The following is a 19,138-nucleotide window of genomic DNA, read 5'->3' as shown; positions in this document are numbered from 1 at the left end:
GTCATATACTGTTTTCAAAGGGTTTTATCCTGCTTGGTGTAGATCTGGCCCAACACAGCGAGTGCCCATCGCCACATCCTGTGGCAGTGAAATAAGAACACGTGTGGCTATTTACGGAAAACTGACTCCTTTGCCGCTTCTCCTTCAAACACAACTTGAAGTGGGAAAAGGAACGGAAAGGAAAACCCACAGAGAGCAAAGAAGCCTGCCTTTCCCCCTTGCTGTTCAGTCTTTTGCCTGTTTCCGGCATTCATCCCTCCCAAAGGATGCAAATCTTTTGTGATAGAATCAGACCTCCGGAAGATGAGTCAAGTGCTTACAAGCAGCGGTCTGCAGGGCTCATACCTTAGGATGTTATTGCTAGATATTTTTAGACTCTCCCCTGCCCTCCACCCGCCAGCCATCATAATGGTTTGTAAAAGCATCCACACCTCATGCACTTTCTATTACAGCCCAGAAGAAAAGAGTTGACTTTTTTCAAAGAATTAAGGTATGTTCCACCCCACAAGGAAGAGAGCTGGTGCCAAACGGACATAGAAGGACCTTTGGTAGAATGATTATCTTCCCCATAAGACATCATCTCAATATCTGGAAGGGAGGCACTAAATTTAATTGCTGCTGATCAGATGTCCAGAACCCGGGCAGGATCTACACTACTGCTTTAAAGCGCTTTATAACAGTTTTAACAACTGTTGGGGCCCAGGACACACACCCAATACAGTTTTCAAAACATTTTAAAAGTGCTTTAAAGCGCTTTAAAGCAGTAGTGCAGATCCCCTAAATATGACTTTCTATTGCAGAAGCTGATGACTTGGGATGTGGGCAGATATTTAAGAGATTTCTTACGCATTACTACCTTTTAAGCTACTGCACTGGTAGTGAAGATAGTTACCTAGAGTAAAATCCAACATAAGTCCTACTTAGAGTAGACCCTTTGAAATGGATAGGACTTAAGTTAATCATGCCTGGTGATGGGCAAATGTAACCTAAGAAAATTTGTTATTTACTCAGAAAGTAACAAATTCCCCCATGTATGTTTGGACAAGTGTTCATTTTTAATACGAGATCTCATTACATGTCTATACATTTTTGCACATGTGCTATATCACAGTGAATCTTGGGAGCTGTAGTTTGGAATTACATAATTTCAACGTTTAACTTCCACCTATTTTTGTAAAACATACACACCCCAAAGCAAGCATAGTAAGCTTCCTTACATCAAATCATTGGCCCTTTTCACTTAGTATTGTCTAACCTGATCGGGCACAGTCCTCCAGGTTTTCAGACAAGAGTCTTTCCTAGTTGTACCTGGAGAAGCTGGGGATTGAACCTGGGACCTTCTGTATGCAAAGCAGGTACTCCACCACTGAGCTATGGTTCCTTTCTTAAAAGGAACATTTAGTCAACTAATCAATCCATTAAAAACATTTGATCAATCCACTAATCAATCCATTAAAAACCATGCAGTGGTTCTGCCCAGGGCCAGCGCTGCCATAGAGGCAGCTCAGGCGGCGGCCTAGAGCGCCAAGCAAAGGAGGGCGCCAAACGGCGCACCCGGAAGTTGCTCTCTCTTCCGGGCACGCTGTTCCAAAGCTGCCACCACCCCGGCCTCCCCCCAACCCCAGCGTCCTGGCTTCGAAGCCAGCACCCAGCCGGAAGCCGCTCCTGGCTTCAAAGCCAGGACACTTGGGTTGGGGGGGGTGGCGGCTTCAGAACGACGCACCCAGAAGCCACTTCTGGGCACGACACTTTGAAGCCTCCGCCCCGCCCCTCAACCCCAGCGTCCTGGCTTCAAAGCAGGAGTGGGCGCGGGGGGCGGGGTTTGGCTTCAGAACGGCGTGTCTGGAAGCCACTTCTGGGTGCACCGCTTCAAAGCCACCACCCTGCCCCCCAACCACAGTGTCAGAGCGGGCACAGGACGGCTTTAGTACGGCGTGCCTGCCTGGGGCGCAAAATAGTCTGGCGCCGGCCCTGGTTCTGCTCCTGTATACATTCTATGTGCAATGATATTGTCTAGGCCCGACCAGGTGCCCTCCAGATGTTTTGGACTCCAGGTCCCATCAGCCCCATCCAGCATAACCATTGGACAGGGAAGATAGGAGTTGTGGACCAAAACATCTGGAGGACTCCAGGTTGGGGAAGCTTGATCTAGAATTGTACAACCTCGTTCTGCCTAATTGGCTGATCCGCTCTTAGACACATTTGCACCTGATGCAAAATACCAAAGCTGCGTCCCTCTCCTGCTAATTTCGCTTTTTTTGGCACTTAGAGGTGGAGGCTGGAAATGGGAAAACAGAAAAATTGAGCCTTCCCAGAAATCTGCCTCCCAAAGCACATGAGGAGCATCACAGTCCAGGCCTGACATGCATCCAGGGAGCAGATGTCTTCGTGGGCACGCGCTTGAAATGCAGACCCATGCTGCACACTTAATTTTGTGCTGCGAACAGAAGCATCTCCCAAACTACTGTTGCTTGTATGAATATTTATAGCGGCCAAGCACCACTGTGAGCCTTCATGCTGAGCCATGGGAGCCGAATGGAGGCTGATCATTAATGAAGTGCTAATTGTAGAGTCGCCGGCCCTGAATATTAAAGAGGATTTTTAATTGCATCGATAATTAGTGCTGCGTAGCCCTACAAGAGCAACATTGCAGGTTCAAAGGTGGGGAAGCTGGTGTGGTCCAGCGGTATCCATGTGATGTGGGATTCGGCATCCCATCGCTTCCCTGGGAATGAAGTGCATGAGATAGGAGTCACATATGAGTAGCAAGAAAGCCAAATTCTTTGTAATGCAGTTCTTAATCTATAGATTTATCATTTTGTTGTTGTTGTCATTACTATTAATTTATTCATGGCATTATTTACTCTGGAGTCTGGATATTTATTTTATTTATACATATCTATACATCCCCTCTTTGGGAGGGACAAGAAAAACAACAACAAGAGTCCTTCAACAAGACTCTTTATGCTTGTAAATTGCCCCAGGGCTTCTGCCAGTAGGGTGGAATATAAATTTAATTAATAAAAGAATAGATCCAGTTCAGACGCTTGAAGCCCAAGTGGCTCCATGTCAAGAAGCAACTTTTACCTGCTTCGGCCAGTTACAACCCTACCTGGACAGGGATAGCCTAGTTATAGCTATCCATGCCTTAGTAATGCCCTGCGTGGATTATTGCAATGTCTTACATGTTAGAACATCTCTGGAAATGTTCTGGAAATTTCAGTTAGTGCAGAAGAGAGTAGTGAGGCCACTGACTGGGACTGGCCATTTTGAACATATTATTCCAGGGCTGGGTCAATTGCACTGTTTGCTAGTCAGTTTCTGGGCCCAATTCACAGTGTTGGTGATGTCCTCTAAAGCCCTAATAGTACAATTTATTATTATTATTATTATTATTATTATTATTATTATTATTATTATTATTAATTTATATAACATATAAATAATGCTTATGCGTGCTTAGAAACAAAATCCTAGAATTCCTAGGGTTCCCCCTTCCTCTTCCGAAAGGCATTTGATCATTAATTGGATGTCTGTATTTTCAGTTTTACTGCTGTCTTTTTGATATTTTAAATGTTTTTAATATCTTATTTATTTTCATCAGTTGTATTTTTCTGTTGGTTGTTGTTTTATTAATGTTTGGGTGTTTTAGGAAGGCAAATTGCTCTGAGGGCATTTGTCAGGTGGGCAGTCTATAAATCTCATAAATAAAACAGACATCAAAATAATCCACCATTAAAAACACAATGACCAGCATAAAGGAAGCATAAAAAAAGAAGAAGGGAGAAACACAATGTTCCAAAACTAAATAATCAAGAAATCAAATGGGGGGGGGGACATAGAATCAAAAGCTTATGATCCATTTTTATGCTTTTTATGGTTTTAAATTTTGTACATCTGTTTTTAATGTTCCATGTTTTAATCTTTGTAAACCACCCAGAGATCTTTGGCTATGGGACAGTATAGAAATGTAATAAATTATTATTATTATTATTATTATTATTATTATTATTATTATTATTATTTAAAGAGAGATGTTTGAAATTGCTGGGGGAAGACAGAGAAGAGTTGCGCATACGGGACGCTGCCACAGGGAAAGCCGTTTCCGCGTTGCCACCAACCATGCCTCAGAAGGAACACAGCTGCCAATCTGAAGGGACAGCAAAGTCACATGGGAGCTATCAGTCATAAGAAGATAAGAACATAAGAAGATCCATGCTGCATCACACCAAGGGTCCATCTAGTCCAGCATTCTGTTCACACAGGGGCCAACGAGTCGTCAGCCTCTGATGATCCGTCAAGCAGCCTGGTCTCAAGCTATTTAGGGCTTTAAAGTTAATAACCTGCACTTTGAAACAGAGGTGCAGCTAGATAAATTTAGACCTTGGACTTAATGGTCTTATCATGGGCCCATTTAGACAGCTACATAGGTTATTTTGGTTGTGGAGCACACAACCAGCACGTGTCTTCTCCATTCCAAGTTTTATCATTCATTGTGGCAGGAAAAGATGATACATTTTGAAAGCAAACATATATCTCTGTAACCATGTACATGTGTAGCCAGCTATCACCTGTCTATAAAATGCTTTAAAAAATAAGACCACAGATGCTGCAGCGGCCAGTGTTGGCCCAGGTGATGGGGCAGTGGATATTTTTTTTCTGCCGCCCCCATCACCTACCACTTCCTGGGTAGTCATTTCGGGATGGGCCCGGGCTGCGGAGCTCTGAATCTTGTCCCCAAAGTCCAGCCCTAGCTGTACTGCTACTTTGAAATGCAGTTGTAAATGAACCAGCAGCCAGTGCAACTGATACAATAAAGGGGTCACAGGTAGGGATGACGAAGAAACCCATAGCAGATTCCAATGAGTTCAGGTTTCTATGAATTCAGGCCATAGATTCCGCAGAGGACAGCCTTTTTCTGAGTCACATGGATTCTGTGGACTTGCAAACCAGTTTTTGATCTTTTTGGCTTTCTAGAACTGGATGCAAATTTAGTCATACAAAAATATGAACAATACAAATAAATAAATTACACTGACCAAAAAATGTACATTTCCCTCCATACGCTAAAACATGAAAATGAGAGTGGGGTGCATTTGTGCAAATACACATTTTTGGATGTGCACATTTGTGCAAGTGCACCTTTTCCGATGCAAATACAAGTTCAGGAAATTGAGAAAAATCTGATTAAATCCATGAGCAGATGGTAGAATGAAAGACGCCAGACAATCCGTGAAAGAGAGATGGGATGGGTTTAACAAAAAACGTCCATCCCAGCACTTTGCCTCCATCACAACTGTACTGGATTGGACCATTGGGCCATTGCCGCCTCGGAGAAAGCTCAAAGAAACAGGCTTTCAGCCAAACTGTCCTACCATGCTGCGAACAAAGCTACCTGCCAAACATGACCTACTCCGAGATGATCTCAATGACTTACCTTCCACGTAAAGCGAAGCGTTCCTGCTAATGGCTGTGCCCAGGTGGTTTTTGGCCACGCAGTTATACACCCCTTCATCTGATTTTCCCTTTTTCTGGCTGAGACGGAGGAAGAAGAGAGACCCATCGAGCAGAAGAGTAGGTTGGGAAGTGGCATCCCCTTTGCTAGTTTCCACATACTCCCCGTTGCGATACCACTCAATCGTGGGCTTCGGGTTCCCAGTGGCACGGCAGTTCAGGGTGGCCGGCTTGTCTGAGCGAACCACAAGGTCGGAGGGGTGGCCAATGATTTGGGGCACGAGTTCCTCGGAGCGAGACTTTGAACCTGAGAGAACAACGAAGTGGGGTATAAAGCAGAAAGTCTTCATTTCCTCCCTTGCGTTCCTTTTTTCTTGCTCTACTTTGTTGGACTGTTGACTATAATTAGGGTGACCATATGGAAAGGAGGACAAGGCTCCTGTATCTTTAACAGCTGCATAGAAAAGGGAATTTCAGCAGGTGTCGTTTGTATATATGGAGAACCTGGTGAAATTCCCCCTTCATGACAACAGTTAAAGCTGCAGGTACCCTGCCCTCTTTTGTATCTGGTCACAGTATAGCTGCAGTATAGGTCCTGCAGCTTTAACTTCTGTGATGAAGAGGAAATTTCACCAGGTGTGACATGCATACAAATGACACCTGCTGAAACTCCCTTTTCTATGCAACTGTTAAAGATACAGGAGCCCTCTCCTCCTTTCCATATAGTCACCCTACTATAATGCACCCACCACTGTGTTTACCCTGAAGTTAAGAACATAAGAATATAAGATGTGCCATGCTGGATCAGACCAAGGGTCCATCTAGTCCAGCACTCTGTTCACACAGTGGCTAACCAGCCGTTGGCCAGGGATGAACAACCAGGACATGGTGCAACAGCACCCTCCTACCCATTTTCCCCAGCAACTGCTACACACAGGCTTATTGCCTCGGATACTGGAGATAGCACACAACCATCAGGGCTAGTAGCCATTGATAGCCTTTGCCTCCAGGAATTTATCCAACCCCCTTTTAAAGCCATCCAAATTGGTGGCCATCACTACATCTTGTGGTAGCGAGTTCCATAATTTAACTGTGCACTGTGTGAAGAAGTCCTTCCTTTTATTTGTCCTAGATCTCCCACCAATCAGCTTCATGAGATGACCCCGGGTTCTAGTATTTTGAGAGAGGGAGAAAGAGTTTTAATTAAAAATAAAATAAATCCAGTGCCCCGGTCACCTACGGATTGATTTTGCAACTTGTATAGAGCCTGTGTGGTGTAGTGATGAGAATTGTTGGACTCGGAGTAGGAAGTCCTGGGTCAAAATCCCCACTAAGCTCACTGCACATTTGCAGAACCTCTTTTATCCTGAGGACCGAAGTCCATTTCAATGAAGCTATTGGGGGCTCCCATTCGAGCGGTGGGCAGGGCCAAAGGGAAAAGAGGTAAGTGGGACCAAAGCCAAAAGGGAGTGGGGACAAATTACCCCCAAAAATCCAGCCTACTTTAGGTTAAAGGATCGGGGAACAAGGGATGGACAAATAATAATAATAATAATAATAATAATAATAATAATAATAATAATAATAATAGTAAATTATTTCTTGCCAGCCTCTCCATTTTGATCAAGGCAGGGAGCAACAATAAGCAATAAAATACATAAAACTTAATTAACACATAATATACATTGTTAAAAACATCCTAAAAACATCCTAAAAACATTTTAAAAACTTCTTAAAATTCCACTGGATAGGCCTGCCAGAAGAGATCAGTTTTTATAGATTTCTTAAATGCTAAAAGATTGTCAAGCTGATGAGTCTCCTCTGGCAGGCCATTCCACAGTCTGGGAGCAGCAGAAGAGAAGGTCCTCTGGGTAACAGTTGTTAATCTAGTTTTTGCTAGTTGACGTAGATTTTCCCCAGGGGACCTGAATGTGCAGGGCGGATTGTATGGGAGAAGGCGATACCACAGGTAGCCTGGACCCAAACCATGTAGGGCTTTAAAGTAAGGGTGTGCACGGACCCCCCCGCTCCGCCCCGCGGGCCGATCCGAAAATTTCGGATCAGCCCGCTCCGCTCTGCTCCGCACCGCTCCGCCCATACTCCGCTCCTCTTCGCCACGGAGCTCCAGCTCCGCAGTAGAGGGGAGTGGCGCCAGGTAAGGGCGGGAGAGGAGGGCGGGGGGGTTACCGGGCCCTGCCGCCATCGCCGCCTGTGCGGCAATGGCGGCAGAGCCCGGTAAGGGACCAAGGGGGAGGGGGGCCTTACCTGCCTCCATCCGCGGTCCGTTGGCTTCTTCAATTGAGCCCGCGGTTCAACCAGGAAGTCTGGGCCGCAAGTGCGGCCTAGACTTCCTGGTTGAACCGCGGGCTCAATTGAAGAAGCCAACGGACCAGGGATGGACGCAGGTAAGGGAGAGGAGGGGGGGTTACCGGGCCCTGCCGCCGTCGCCGCATGGGCGACAGCGACAGCAGCAGGGCCCGGTAAACCCCACTTACCTTTCCGGCGGAGCTCCGGATCGAGGCGAAGGATCCGCCTTCACCTCGATCCTCTTCGCCATGCTCCGCCGGCCCCCCAATCCTCTTCGCCTCCGCCTTAAGGGCAGGAGAAGGCCCCCGCTCCGCTTCTAATTTGCCGGTCCGATTAGAAGCGGAGTACATCCCTACTTTAAAGGTAATAACCAACACTCTCCATGAGGAAATGCAAGATCTTCACAAATATTAGGAACCCACATGTTCCAGGTAATGTTGTCTGGATTTGGGCTTAACTTTTTTTTCTCTCATCCCCAAATAAAAGCCATCCTCATATTGTGTCACTGCGTTCGTGCAGGTACCTCCTCCTACGACCTCCGCTGGCCTTCCCTCTGTCAATATGCATAGTGCATGCGCTTTGGGGCAGATGGCTGCCATTTCTTGCATAGGTTACCCTGTAAAGGATCATGTACATTGCTGGTGCAATAATAATAATAATAATAATAATAATAATAATAATAATAATAATAATAACAGCTGAGCTCTCCACCAGCCATGAACTCATTTGGTCTCTTAGAACCAACCCCCTATTTGCAATACAGGGAATAATACTGCCCTACATTACAACATTGTTGTAGGCATTACTGAGATATTGAATACGCTTTGAACCTTCTAAAACACAATAATAATAATAATAATAATAATAATAATAATAATAATAATAATAATTTGCTACTCTTAGCCTCCTCATTTCATTATCTGTAAACAATGGCTGCATGGTTTTTTGTCACTCTGTTAAATATGAGATCCAGATTTCCCAGGCTTCAAGCGTCTACGATTTAATGAGAAATGGTAAAAGCTGCCCCATTCCCCCATTTTAAGCCGAGTATAATGGCATTCAGCTCACACACACACACACACACGGGAATCCAGCTCATTGTTATCATTGCAATGCATGCTAATTCCCTCCGAACGTCCTGTGCAAAACTTCCTGACATTGTCCTCTCGGAAGAGACAGGGAGTCACAGACCTTCAGCCACAATGAATGGAGTCTGCACCCCACTGGGCGCCCAGGCCCCTTTCCACACGGTCCCTATTCCCCAGCTGCAAACTCTATTCTCTGGGTCCTGCCCCTGTCCCTATTGGGGTGTGTGTGTATTTTTTGCCTTTGGGGAAGCCTTTGTGAAAATAAAAACCTTTAGGATGCTCCAGCTCTTCATTCCTCTGCATTAGTATAGACCAGAAACAGGAAACTATTCTGGTTGGTTTGTTAACACAGAGAAGCTCATATGGGACAGCTCGCCCCATCTCTTCCCCCCCACCAACTCTTGCTCTCTGTGCTAGCCCACCAACCATAAGGCTGATGGCCACACATGTCCCATAGACTGCTGGTTCCCCGCCCTGGAATTAGTAAGCAATCACATTTAGCTCCAGAACATGCTGTGATCAAGCCACGGTTAAAATTGCAGCAGAAAGGACTGCTTAAGCAGCCTTTCTCAACCTGGGGCACTCCAGATGTGTTGGACTGCATCTCCCAGAATGCCCCAGCCAGCGGCTGGGGCATTCTGGGAGTTGTAGTCCAACACATCTGGAGCGCCCCAGGTTGAGAAAGGCTGGCTTAAAGCATTGGGGACCTTGTGCATCGGAGGCACAGCTGAGGTTTCAGCCATGTGTGTAGCGGAAGGGACGGTGATCCTTGGCAGGAGATTAGGGGTGTTCAAAGAGTGTGCCTACGTCCACCTGTGAAGTGCTGTGGCACAGCCTTGCCCAACCTGGAAAGCTCCAGGTGCGTCTGACTACAACTCCTATCATCCCCAACCAGCAGGGCCAGCAGGATCCCAACCCCACAGCTTCTTCCCTTGAAGCCATTCCTTCCCCCAACTGCTGCTCATTTAGCACTTTCTGCACATTTGTGTAATTTTTCCTACATTCTGAAAGGTTGAGAAGCCTCTCCTAAGGCTTAGTTACTTAGAGTTTTAAGCCTTTGGAAACCGCCTGTAGGATGGAACTGTTTGACTTGTTCATCTCCCAGGCCTGCAAAGCTGCCCTGTGAGGTCGAATGGCCACCTCCACTCATTGCTGCTTTCAGCATTGGGAACCCTGTGAAGAAAAACTGCTCTGGGTGGGGTAGGGGGTATCATCTGGAAACACACACCCACACCCAGGGCAGTTGTCCAAGAACTAACTGTGATTAGAATGCTGGACTAGATGGACCCTTGGTTTTATCCAGCATGGCTCTTCCTATGTTCTTAAAAGTCCAAATCCTAGTTCCGTGACTCCCTGGAATGTGGCATGCAAGGATCCAGATGCTGTTCTTACATACAACCCTATATCAAATGAAAACACACCAGACCAGCTGCAATACCCAAAAAAGCCACACCCAGATCCAAGGAACCCAACCTAGAAGAAACCTATTGGTTTGGGTCCGAAACAAGACCACTTTGCCCCCAGTGGTAGCACAGCATTCCCCAGAGCCCAAGACCTCCAGATGTGTTGCAGTAATAATAATTGTATTATGGAATGTGGCGGGGGGGGGGGGGGGAGAAAGATTCAAGGCAATATTATTACAGTGCCAGGAAGCAAGTCTAGTAGTCCTTGGGGATAACCTTGCAACCCACAGTTCCCAAATTCTAGTCCATGTTGTTCAGGGAACATTTTGGATTCAGTGGGTCTTATTTCTGACCTGCAGTGTATTTACTCAGAGCTAAGTCCTACTCTGTCCAATGTGACTTACTCACAAGAAAAGTATGTTTAGGATTGCAGCCTAAGGAGTAATGCCACTGAAGACGGTGGGCCTTCCTTCTTACTAAGCACGCACAGGATTGTGCTGTAAAGCTGCTAGTCCTGTGCACATTGATCTGGGGGTAAAAGACATTTAACAAAGAGGGGCCTATGCCCAACTGAAGCACGTAGGGTTACATACCGTAAGTAAGCATGCAAAGGATCTGCCTGCACATTCAATTTTGGGAGGGGGGAGATGCAGAGATTTTATTTCATTTTTAGAATTTTGATAATGGATGGTTATTTTTGTTTGTTTGTTCATTTTCATGAAGAATATATTCACAATTTTTAAAGCAAGAAGTCTAAAGAATATGGTGACACATGATCCAGAGGACATCTGCAACACTTTTCACATTTTCTGAAAACTCAAGCAACGATGCCTTGTTACTGGGGAATCTGTGATTCTTTCTCCCATAAGCAAACTCAGGGGCTTCTTCAGTCAGTAAAAACAAACATAAGTCACTCCCCCCACCCCCCAGCAGCCTCTTTCAGTCCAGACTTACGGGGGCAATCCTAAACAGGTTTCTATGGATGTTGTTGTTGGGAACTGAGTCATATTGATTTGTACATCCAGGTTTAGGATTGCAGTTTATGCTTCAGATAGCAGCCAAAAGATTCCCTCCTTGCTGCTGCATCTGCCTAAATTCGATCACCGTCTAAGGGCTGAACTGTTCACTCACCTTCCATTAACAGAAATGCTGTCCAAATCAAGAACCTCTGGAGCGCAACGCCCTTTCTTCCCGACATGCTTGTCTAATTGCCGAAACCTTTTCTTTAGAGAACTTTTTCACCCAAGGAGGTTGACTGGACCCTTTTCACTTCTCCCCTTCTCTGCCAGCCAGGGCCACGAGGGCTTTTTGTCTGTCTTTCTGCTCCAACATGCACGTTTGTCAGTGCCGAAGGTTTCAAGCCAGTTCCATCCCACTTGGTGTCACTACGTATTTTCCTGGACGGATCACAGGATGTGGAAAGGGGCGGGTGTGCATTTTAGCTGCATCCTCTCCACTGACTTCACTTTGAAACTGCAGCCCCTTAAAGATCCCACATCATTGCCAAAAAAGGGGACTGTTTGCACCAACTTTCTGGTTTCATCCTACAGATTATAAACTGGAAAACTTTGAAGTCCTTTGCACACAATTCGCAGTGATTGCACAGTATAACGCTGGTGTGATAAAGCTCTCAGAGTTGGAATCTGCCCCTTCCTAAGACAAATAAGTCTCCTTCAACAGGATTTTCCCTTTATTCTCTGCTCCCCCCTTGCTTCTCTTCCTTCAATGAGATCTACTTCATTCCTACCTTGCATACATAAACAATGCTCTGAAATCTTTTATATATTTATTTATTTATCATTGCATTTATATCCCCCCTTTTTTCCTCCAAGGATCCCAAGGCGGCATACCTAAACCTCCTCCTCTCCATTTTATCCTCAAAACAACATCCCTGCGAGGTGGTTTGGGCTGAGAGTCTGTGACTGGCCTGAAGTCACCCAGTGGGTTTCCATGGCCAAGTGGGAGCTAAAACGCTTATCTCCCGACTCCCAGTCCAACACTTTAGCCACTGCAACGCACTGGCATTCACTCTTATACTGGAAAATCTATGATGGTTTTCCCAGAATAAAATAATAGGAATGAAATAAACAGTTTTTGTCTAGTTAACCAACAAGTGATACAGTTTGTAAATGAAGTAAAAACAAATCATCCAAAAGACGTGGCCAAACTATAAAAGCATATCTTCCCAAAATTGGCAGAGAGCGAGAAATCCATATTTCCTGCTTTTTACTCCACATTATCCAAAATACTCTATCAAATGTCACTGTGTGTCCTACAAGGTATAAATGCACAAGACGGATATGGCATTACCATAAGGGGATTATAATGATTTGACGCAAGGTGTAGATCGGGGCATGGACAGGACAACACAGGCCAGATTTGAAAGTCTATGGAATTCACTACCACAAGTTGTAGTGATGACCACCAATTTGGAAGGCTTTAAAAGGAGGTTGGATAAATTCCTGGAGGAGAAGACGATCAATGACTACTAGCCCTGATGGTTGTGTGCTACCTCCTGTGTGCATCAGTTGCTGGGGAACATGGGTGGGAGGGTGCTGTTGCACCATGTCCTGCTTTGTTGGTCCCTGGCTGACAGCTGGTTGTCCACTGTGTGAACACAGTGCTGGACTAGATGGACCCTTGGTCTGATCCAGCAGGGCACTTATGTTCTTTGAAGCAATTCTCCATCAGAAGGGCTGCCTAGTTCATGTCCTTAAAGTTCAAGAACCAGAAGAAGGGCAGCAGAGGCCTTGAAGTGGAGTATTATCAGTGAGCACCTGGACTGCAAACTGGGCTGGTGCAGAGATCTCCTGGTTGCACTCCTCCCCACTATGCAGGGATGTATTGCATTCCTGTTTAAAGTATGGTAATCATTTGTAAATTTAAAAAGAAGAAGGCAGTAGTGTGAATGATTCAAGTGCCATAAGCACACAACTACACAATATACATACAGTGGTGAATAGTAACAAATAACTTTATTTATTTACAATATATAACTGATGCATAACAACTGCATGGTCATTAATGGCCAACTACCATTTGACCAACAAAACTGTGCAAGAAAAGTGCTCCTAAATAGTCGTCACTTTACAATAATTATTATTATTTCCATGTATAGTATACAAAATCAGAATCACAATTACTTAACATTACTATTCATCACTGTATGTATATTGTGTAGTTGTGTGCTTTGGGCACTTTGTATATTTCGAATTATTTGTAAATTTGCATTTTTGCATATACATGAGTGTTTGCCAATTTTATGCAATTCGGCACACTTACACCCCCCCATCTTTTTGGGGGGTGATGCATTTCCTCTTTTTTCAGCCATGCATATGTGGCCACCTAACTCCATATCAGCCACCCACCCACCCCGATTTTAGAATTTCCTTTAGTACCAAAAGCCATTTGCCATAGGGCTGCTGTAAGAAATTGACTTGTCTAGTCCTTCTTCCTCTCCTTAGGTACATAAAGCTAGTTGTCTGTGTTTGTAAAAATAAATAAATCAGGGCACGAAAACATTCTCTCCTTCCATTCACTGACAGTACATCTCATTGTGTTATAAAGCCTTGCAAATAGCCAGAGTTTGCCAAGGCTGTACGACTATACAATAGCAGGATGTTGCAAAAGTGGCAGGAAGTGTTGTGAATAATACATCTAAAAAAACAAAACAAAACATGGTTAAGGAGTAACTGTTTGAGCCACAAAGGCCAAAGTCATAGAAGCATTCAATACTGCAGGACAAAGGTCGGAAGCGAGCAGTATTGCTGCAAATGTCTGGTCCCTCTGGTGTTGGGTGAACACCAGACACAACCTGAGACACCTTTGAGGCACCATACGAAGTGTGGACTATTTGGTAAGTAAAAGCCCAAGTCAAAGTTTGGACTGGTGCATGATTAAATAATAAACCCTTCTCTTATTCCAGTTTGTCTCTCGTTCACAGTAGCAGCATTGGCTACAGCCTGAACAGTATTGGGCTTTTCTACATGAGGCATTTCCCACACGCTCATCATTCCCTACTCACAGTTATTTATGGTTCTTTAGATGATGTCCTGACCCTTCAGTGTCTAACCAGAGAAAGAAAGTGTAGAAGCAAAAGAAAGCGTGATTTTATCTTACGTATTTGTGCTATTCTGCTATGCCACAGTGTCACCTAGAGGTTATGTAGTAGAAACGCAAGAAAGGGAATGCTCCTCATATAGTTCTTGGAACTTAATTCTGTGATGAAAGTGAAAGTCAATATAGCGGATAGACAGCCAATTAACAGTCTCATGTAGGAAAGCTCCCAGTAGTGCTGGCAGCAGGAGGCATTCTGCCATTAAAAAACTGCTGCTGCTGCTGCTGAGAAATTCAGTAAAATACAACAGCTACAACCTTTCATTTATAGGGATAACAGGAATATAAGGACAAATAGGTGCAAACAGGGGGCTATAATCAGACAGGTGCCATTGGTGAGGCTCCCCAACCCTCATTGTCAGTGGGTTCTCATCCATCCCTTGTTCTCAGAATAATAGGGTTCTGAATTAATTGCTCAGGGAGAGGAGAAAGCCATTGTGAGTCTACCAGCTTCTCAGCACCCTGTCTTCTCCAGGAAAGTCCCAGTGACCCGCAACGCTACATCCAGGGGAGATTGTATCATTATCCTCAGACTTGGAGGACTCTAGCCATGAAGATACCAGCATGCCACAGCCACTCCTACATCATGCCCAATTAGGCTGCTAAAAAAAGATCAGGTCCCTATAAGAGAAAAGGCCTTAGTCAATGTGGAGATGGGGTATCTGGTCTAAAGGAAACCAACCCCCTACTTAAGGCACAGTCATAATCTGCTGCTTGTTGGAGCAGCATACAGATAAGCTTTTCTGGCTTTCAACCCCATCCTGTACCTGCTGATTTCCCCCTGAAAATGCTCCCCCAGGTTGTTTTTTCCTACAAGTGGGCTTAGGAAACTGCCTATTGGGTTTTTTAAAAAGAACAACAACTGGGAGGGCAATTCAGGGAAAAATCAGCAAACAAGAGCAAGGTTAAGCAACCTTTCCCAACCCTTCATTCTTCCCTACAAATTCTCCTCCCACATTACTATTATTTCCTTCTGTAGACATAAGTACATTATGTCTACAGTACATTATGTCGACATAAGTACATTCCCATGAGTTGAATAGGGAATGAAGAAGCTCATTTCCCCTGTTTTCCCCTCCTCCAGCAGCTCCCAGAGCCTCCTCCCTTGTTGTTCCAGAGATTTCCCAAATCTCTGGCTCAGATTTTGAGGGGCAAGGAGGAGTGCAGGAGGGAGAGGGAATTGGTGAAGTCACCCTCCTTTTCTGCCCAAAGGAGCATTCATTCCAGTTCCAACCCAATAATTTGGCTTGGGAAATTAAAATTGTGGCAGGGCCTATGATTCCCCTGTGGAGCAGTACCTCCTTCCTTGCTTTCAGAAGGACTATACAGCTTTCCTTTTTCAGCTGCTACTTCAGCTTAGGAAATGTTAAATCAGGATTAGTAATTCAGATAGATTTTTTGGGAAGGTCCCCAAAAAATATAACCTTTGGATTTCCAAACAACACACTCTCTGGAAACTAGCAATTCCCAGCTTTCCATTATGATCAAAATGTCGGGCGGGGGGGAATCAACAAAGTGGTTTAAACTTAATTAGTTACACTGACGTATCCTGTTGTATTTTCAACTGAAAGACTTTAATAACATAGGAATAACATTGGAAATGACAAACATTGAAGGAGAAGCTCTCTGAACCATAAATCCAAGATATCCTTTGAAAATGTTCATACTTTCTGCCAATAGCGGAACCATTCGGAACATGCTGTGATTTCCCTGCAGCTCAGTTTCTTCTCTCTTGTTGTCCACAGGTATGTTACTACAAGGCCATAAGGAAGTCCTTCTTCATACAATACATTGCTAAACTATGGCATTCACTACCACAGACCATAATGATGGCCATCAATTTGGATGGCTTTAATATGGGAATAGACAAAATCGTGAAAGAGAAGGCTATCAATGGCTACTAGTCCTGATGGCTATATATTATCTCCAGTAAGTTCTTCTTATGTCCTTTGAGAGCCCTGCTAGATCAGACCAAAGGTCCTACTACTCCACCATTCTGCTCCCTACAGTGACCAGGGAGTATACAATCAGAGCTTAAAGGCAGTAGCCCATTCTTGCTCTTGAGTAGTCCTACTACTCTCTTGCCCTCCAGCATTCAGTGACAAGATGCCTCTGAACGTGCTGTTTCTATTTCACTGTCATGGCTGCTAAAACCCTTTAATTGTTCATCCTCTATGAATTTGTCTAATCTCCTTTAAGAGCCACCTAAGGTGATGTCCATCACTAGATTCCAGAAACTAAGTATGTGCTGTTTGAAGAAAGTACTTTCTTTGGTGTGTCTCGAATCTACAGCAAATCACTGGGGACCCAATACCACTTTGGTTGGAACCTCCCCTCCAGTATGTATTGATACTGAAAAAAAAAACCCACCTTTCCCGGGCCTCCTATTTATTAGGAGAAAGGGAGAAAAAGTTCTCTCTGGCCTAATCTACACCAAGCAGGATATTACACTACGAAAGCAGTATGAAAGTGGTATATAAAAAGCAGGAGCCACACTACTGCTTTATAGCGGTACTGAAGTACACTGACAATTGTTGGAGCCCACTGACACATACCTAGGGTGACCATATGAAAAGGAGGACAGGGCTCCTGTATCTTTAACAGTTGTATTGAAAAGGAAATTTCAGCAGGTGTCATTTGTATATATGGGGGACCTGGTGAAATTTCCTCTTCATCACAACAGCTAAAGCTGCAGGTGCCCTGCCCTCTTTTAAATCTAGTCACTCTAGCATACCTCCTGTGCAGCTTTAACTGATGTGATGAAGAGGGAATTTCACCAGGTTCTCCATATACCCTATTTCTTCGATTCTAAGAAGCACTTTTTTCCCATATAAACATCTCTAAAAATGGGGTGCGTCTTAGAATTGCAGGTGTGTCTTAAGTTTTTTTTCTGTTGATGGTACTGAAATTAGTGTGCGTCTTACAATCGATGGCGTCTTACAATCGAAGAAATACGGTATACAAATGATACCTACTGAAATTCCCTTTTCTATACAACAGGAGCCCTGTCCTCCTTTTCATATGGTCACCCTTCACATACCATATACCGCTTTCATAGTGCTATATTCTGCTTGGTGTGGCTCCTGCCTTTTATATACCACTTTCATACTGCTTTCATAGTGCAGTGTCCTGGGCAGGATCTACACTACTGCTTTATAACAGTTTTGACAACTGTTGGGGCCCATGACACACTGCACGTACAGTTGTCAAAACTGTTATAAAGCTCTTTAAAGCATTAGTGTAGATCCGGCCCTGGCTTGGTGTAGATTACCTTTGTTTTTCTAAAAGAAAAGGCCCAAAATACTTCAACCTTTTCTCATAGGAAAGATGCATCCCTTTCCCTCTGCTCTAAGACTCTGTCCATCAGAGGAAACTCCTTCTGTCGGAGGAAAGGAATTTATGTGCGGGAGGTCTAGAAGTCATTGAGAAAGAGAGAGAAACATGCCATGTTAGAGAGCTCCGGCTATTGGGCGGTATAGAAATGTAATAAATAAATAAATAAATGTTAGGAAAAGCAATTCGTTTTTCTCAGTGCTTAGAACAATAATTTGGGCAAGGCTTGTTTTAGGTTGCAGTTTGTATAGGAAGCCGTTAGATGGCACTTTGGAGTTAGCACCGAAATTATAGTGGCTCCTCTTGCATGCTGCTGGGAGAGAAACCCAAAAGGGCTGCTTGTCCAGCTACCTGCTAATCATGTGGGTCAGCTCCTCCCAAGGGCTGAGAAATAGACGAAAGCATGGACCAGATCCACAACAGGTATATGTGTGCTGTGCAACTGTCCATAATTATCACAACGTCAAAAACTAAGCCTGGCTAGTCATGCTGATGTAAGCAGCTGACAGCAAGTCATACATCTAAGAGCTCAGTTGTCAAATGACTACTTTCGGAATAATTTCATGAAAACCAGTAGGACTACTCCAGTGGATGGACTGATTCATGTGATCAGGCACTCAATCATGGCATATCCTTTGAGTCTGCCATTGCTGACTGTGGGCCAGATCAGACAGCTCCTCTCTCTAGTGTAGTAGGGAGGTGGAGCAAGCCTTCCCACCCTCTGGTGTCCTCAAACATCCACACTGGAGATAATGTTCAGATACAGTTTCTGCACACAAAATCCAGTGTCCACAGATCTAGACTGTTCAGTCGATTTCTGGATAGCCAAGAAATCATCTGAGCCTACATATGTTGGATTTGATTCATGTGGTCTCCATCCAAACATGACACCCCTGTATGGTCATCTGGGAATGTCTGAAGTGGGACAAGCTCTGCACTCTGGACACAAGTACGGGCCAGATTAAGGAGAGATATCATCCGCCCCGGCCATTTACAAGCATTTGTATCATTCTTTCACCCTCTTCCAAGATGATGCTGGTAAAGCGATCAAGGCCCATGTTTCAGTGCGCCACCATGTATAAAACTTGACATCTAGCTGCATGACAAAACCATTCACACAACCACCCTGCCTTGCACAAAGTCTATGAGGACCATCTCTGCCAGCTTATTTGCCTTGAGATGGTCATAGAGCCCGTTCCTTCATTTCCTGGAAACAACAGTGTGGATTCACCTGTTCTCTCATAGCCTTTCAGCTATGCATGCAGAAAACTCGTGGCTGTGCGAGCATCTCTTAGGAAGCACAGGCTGTCTGTAAAGCGGTTAAATGCTGTAAATCAACCCAATTTTCGCCCAACCAAGCTGGTATACAGCTAATCTGACAACCCCTCATGTGTAAGAGGGATCTCTTTCCCCCATGCATTAGGCTTGCAAATTCTG

General features: G+C 44.6%; 1 protein-coding gene across 1 annotated transcript in view; it reads right to left on the bottom strand.

Moving 5' to 3' along the window:
* ROBO4 (roundabout guidance receptor 4) overlaps window positions 1-11,622 on the bottom strand; it is a 62,939-nt gene extending 51,317 nt beyond the window's left edge. The window contains exons 1-2 of the mRNA XM_063139504.1: window positions 11,384-11,622; window positions 5,438-5,761 (exon numbers count right to left, since the gene is read on the bottom strand). Of these exons, the coding sequence (XP_062995574.1) occupies window positions 5,438-5,761; window positions 11,384-11,450 (391 nt within the window). The 5' untranslated portion in view covers window positions 11,451-11,622. The remainder of the gene's footprint in view (window positions 1-5,437; window positions 5,762-11,383) is intronic.
* Window positions 11,623-19,138: the final 7,516 nt, after the last annotated feature.

The sequence above is a fragment of the Elgaria multicarinata genome, chromosome 12, assembly GCF_023053635.1.
Source record: "Elgaria multicarinata webbii isolate HBS135686 ecotype San Diego chromosome 12, rElgMul1.1.pri, whole genome shotgun sequence".
NCBI lineage: Eukaryota > Metazoa > Chordata > Lepidosauria > Squamata > Anguidae > Elgaria > Elgaria multicarinata.
This window is presented reverse-complemented; position numbering and strand designations above follow the sequence as displayed.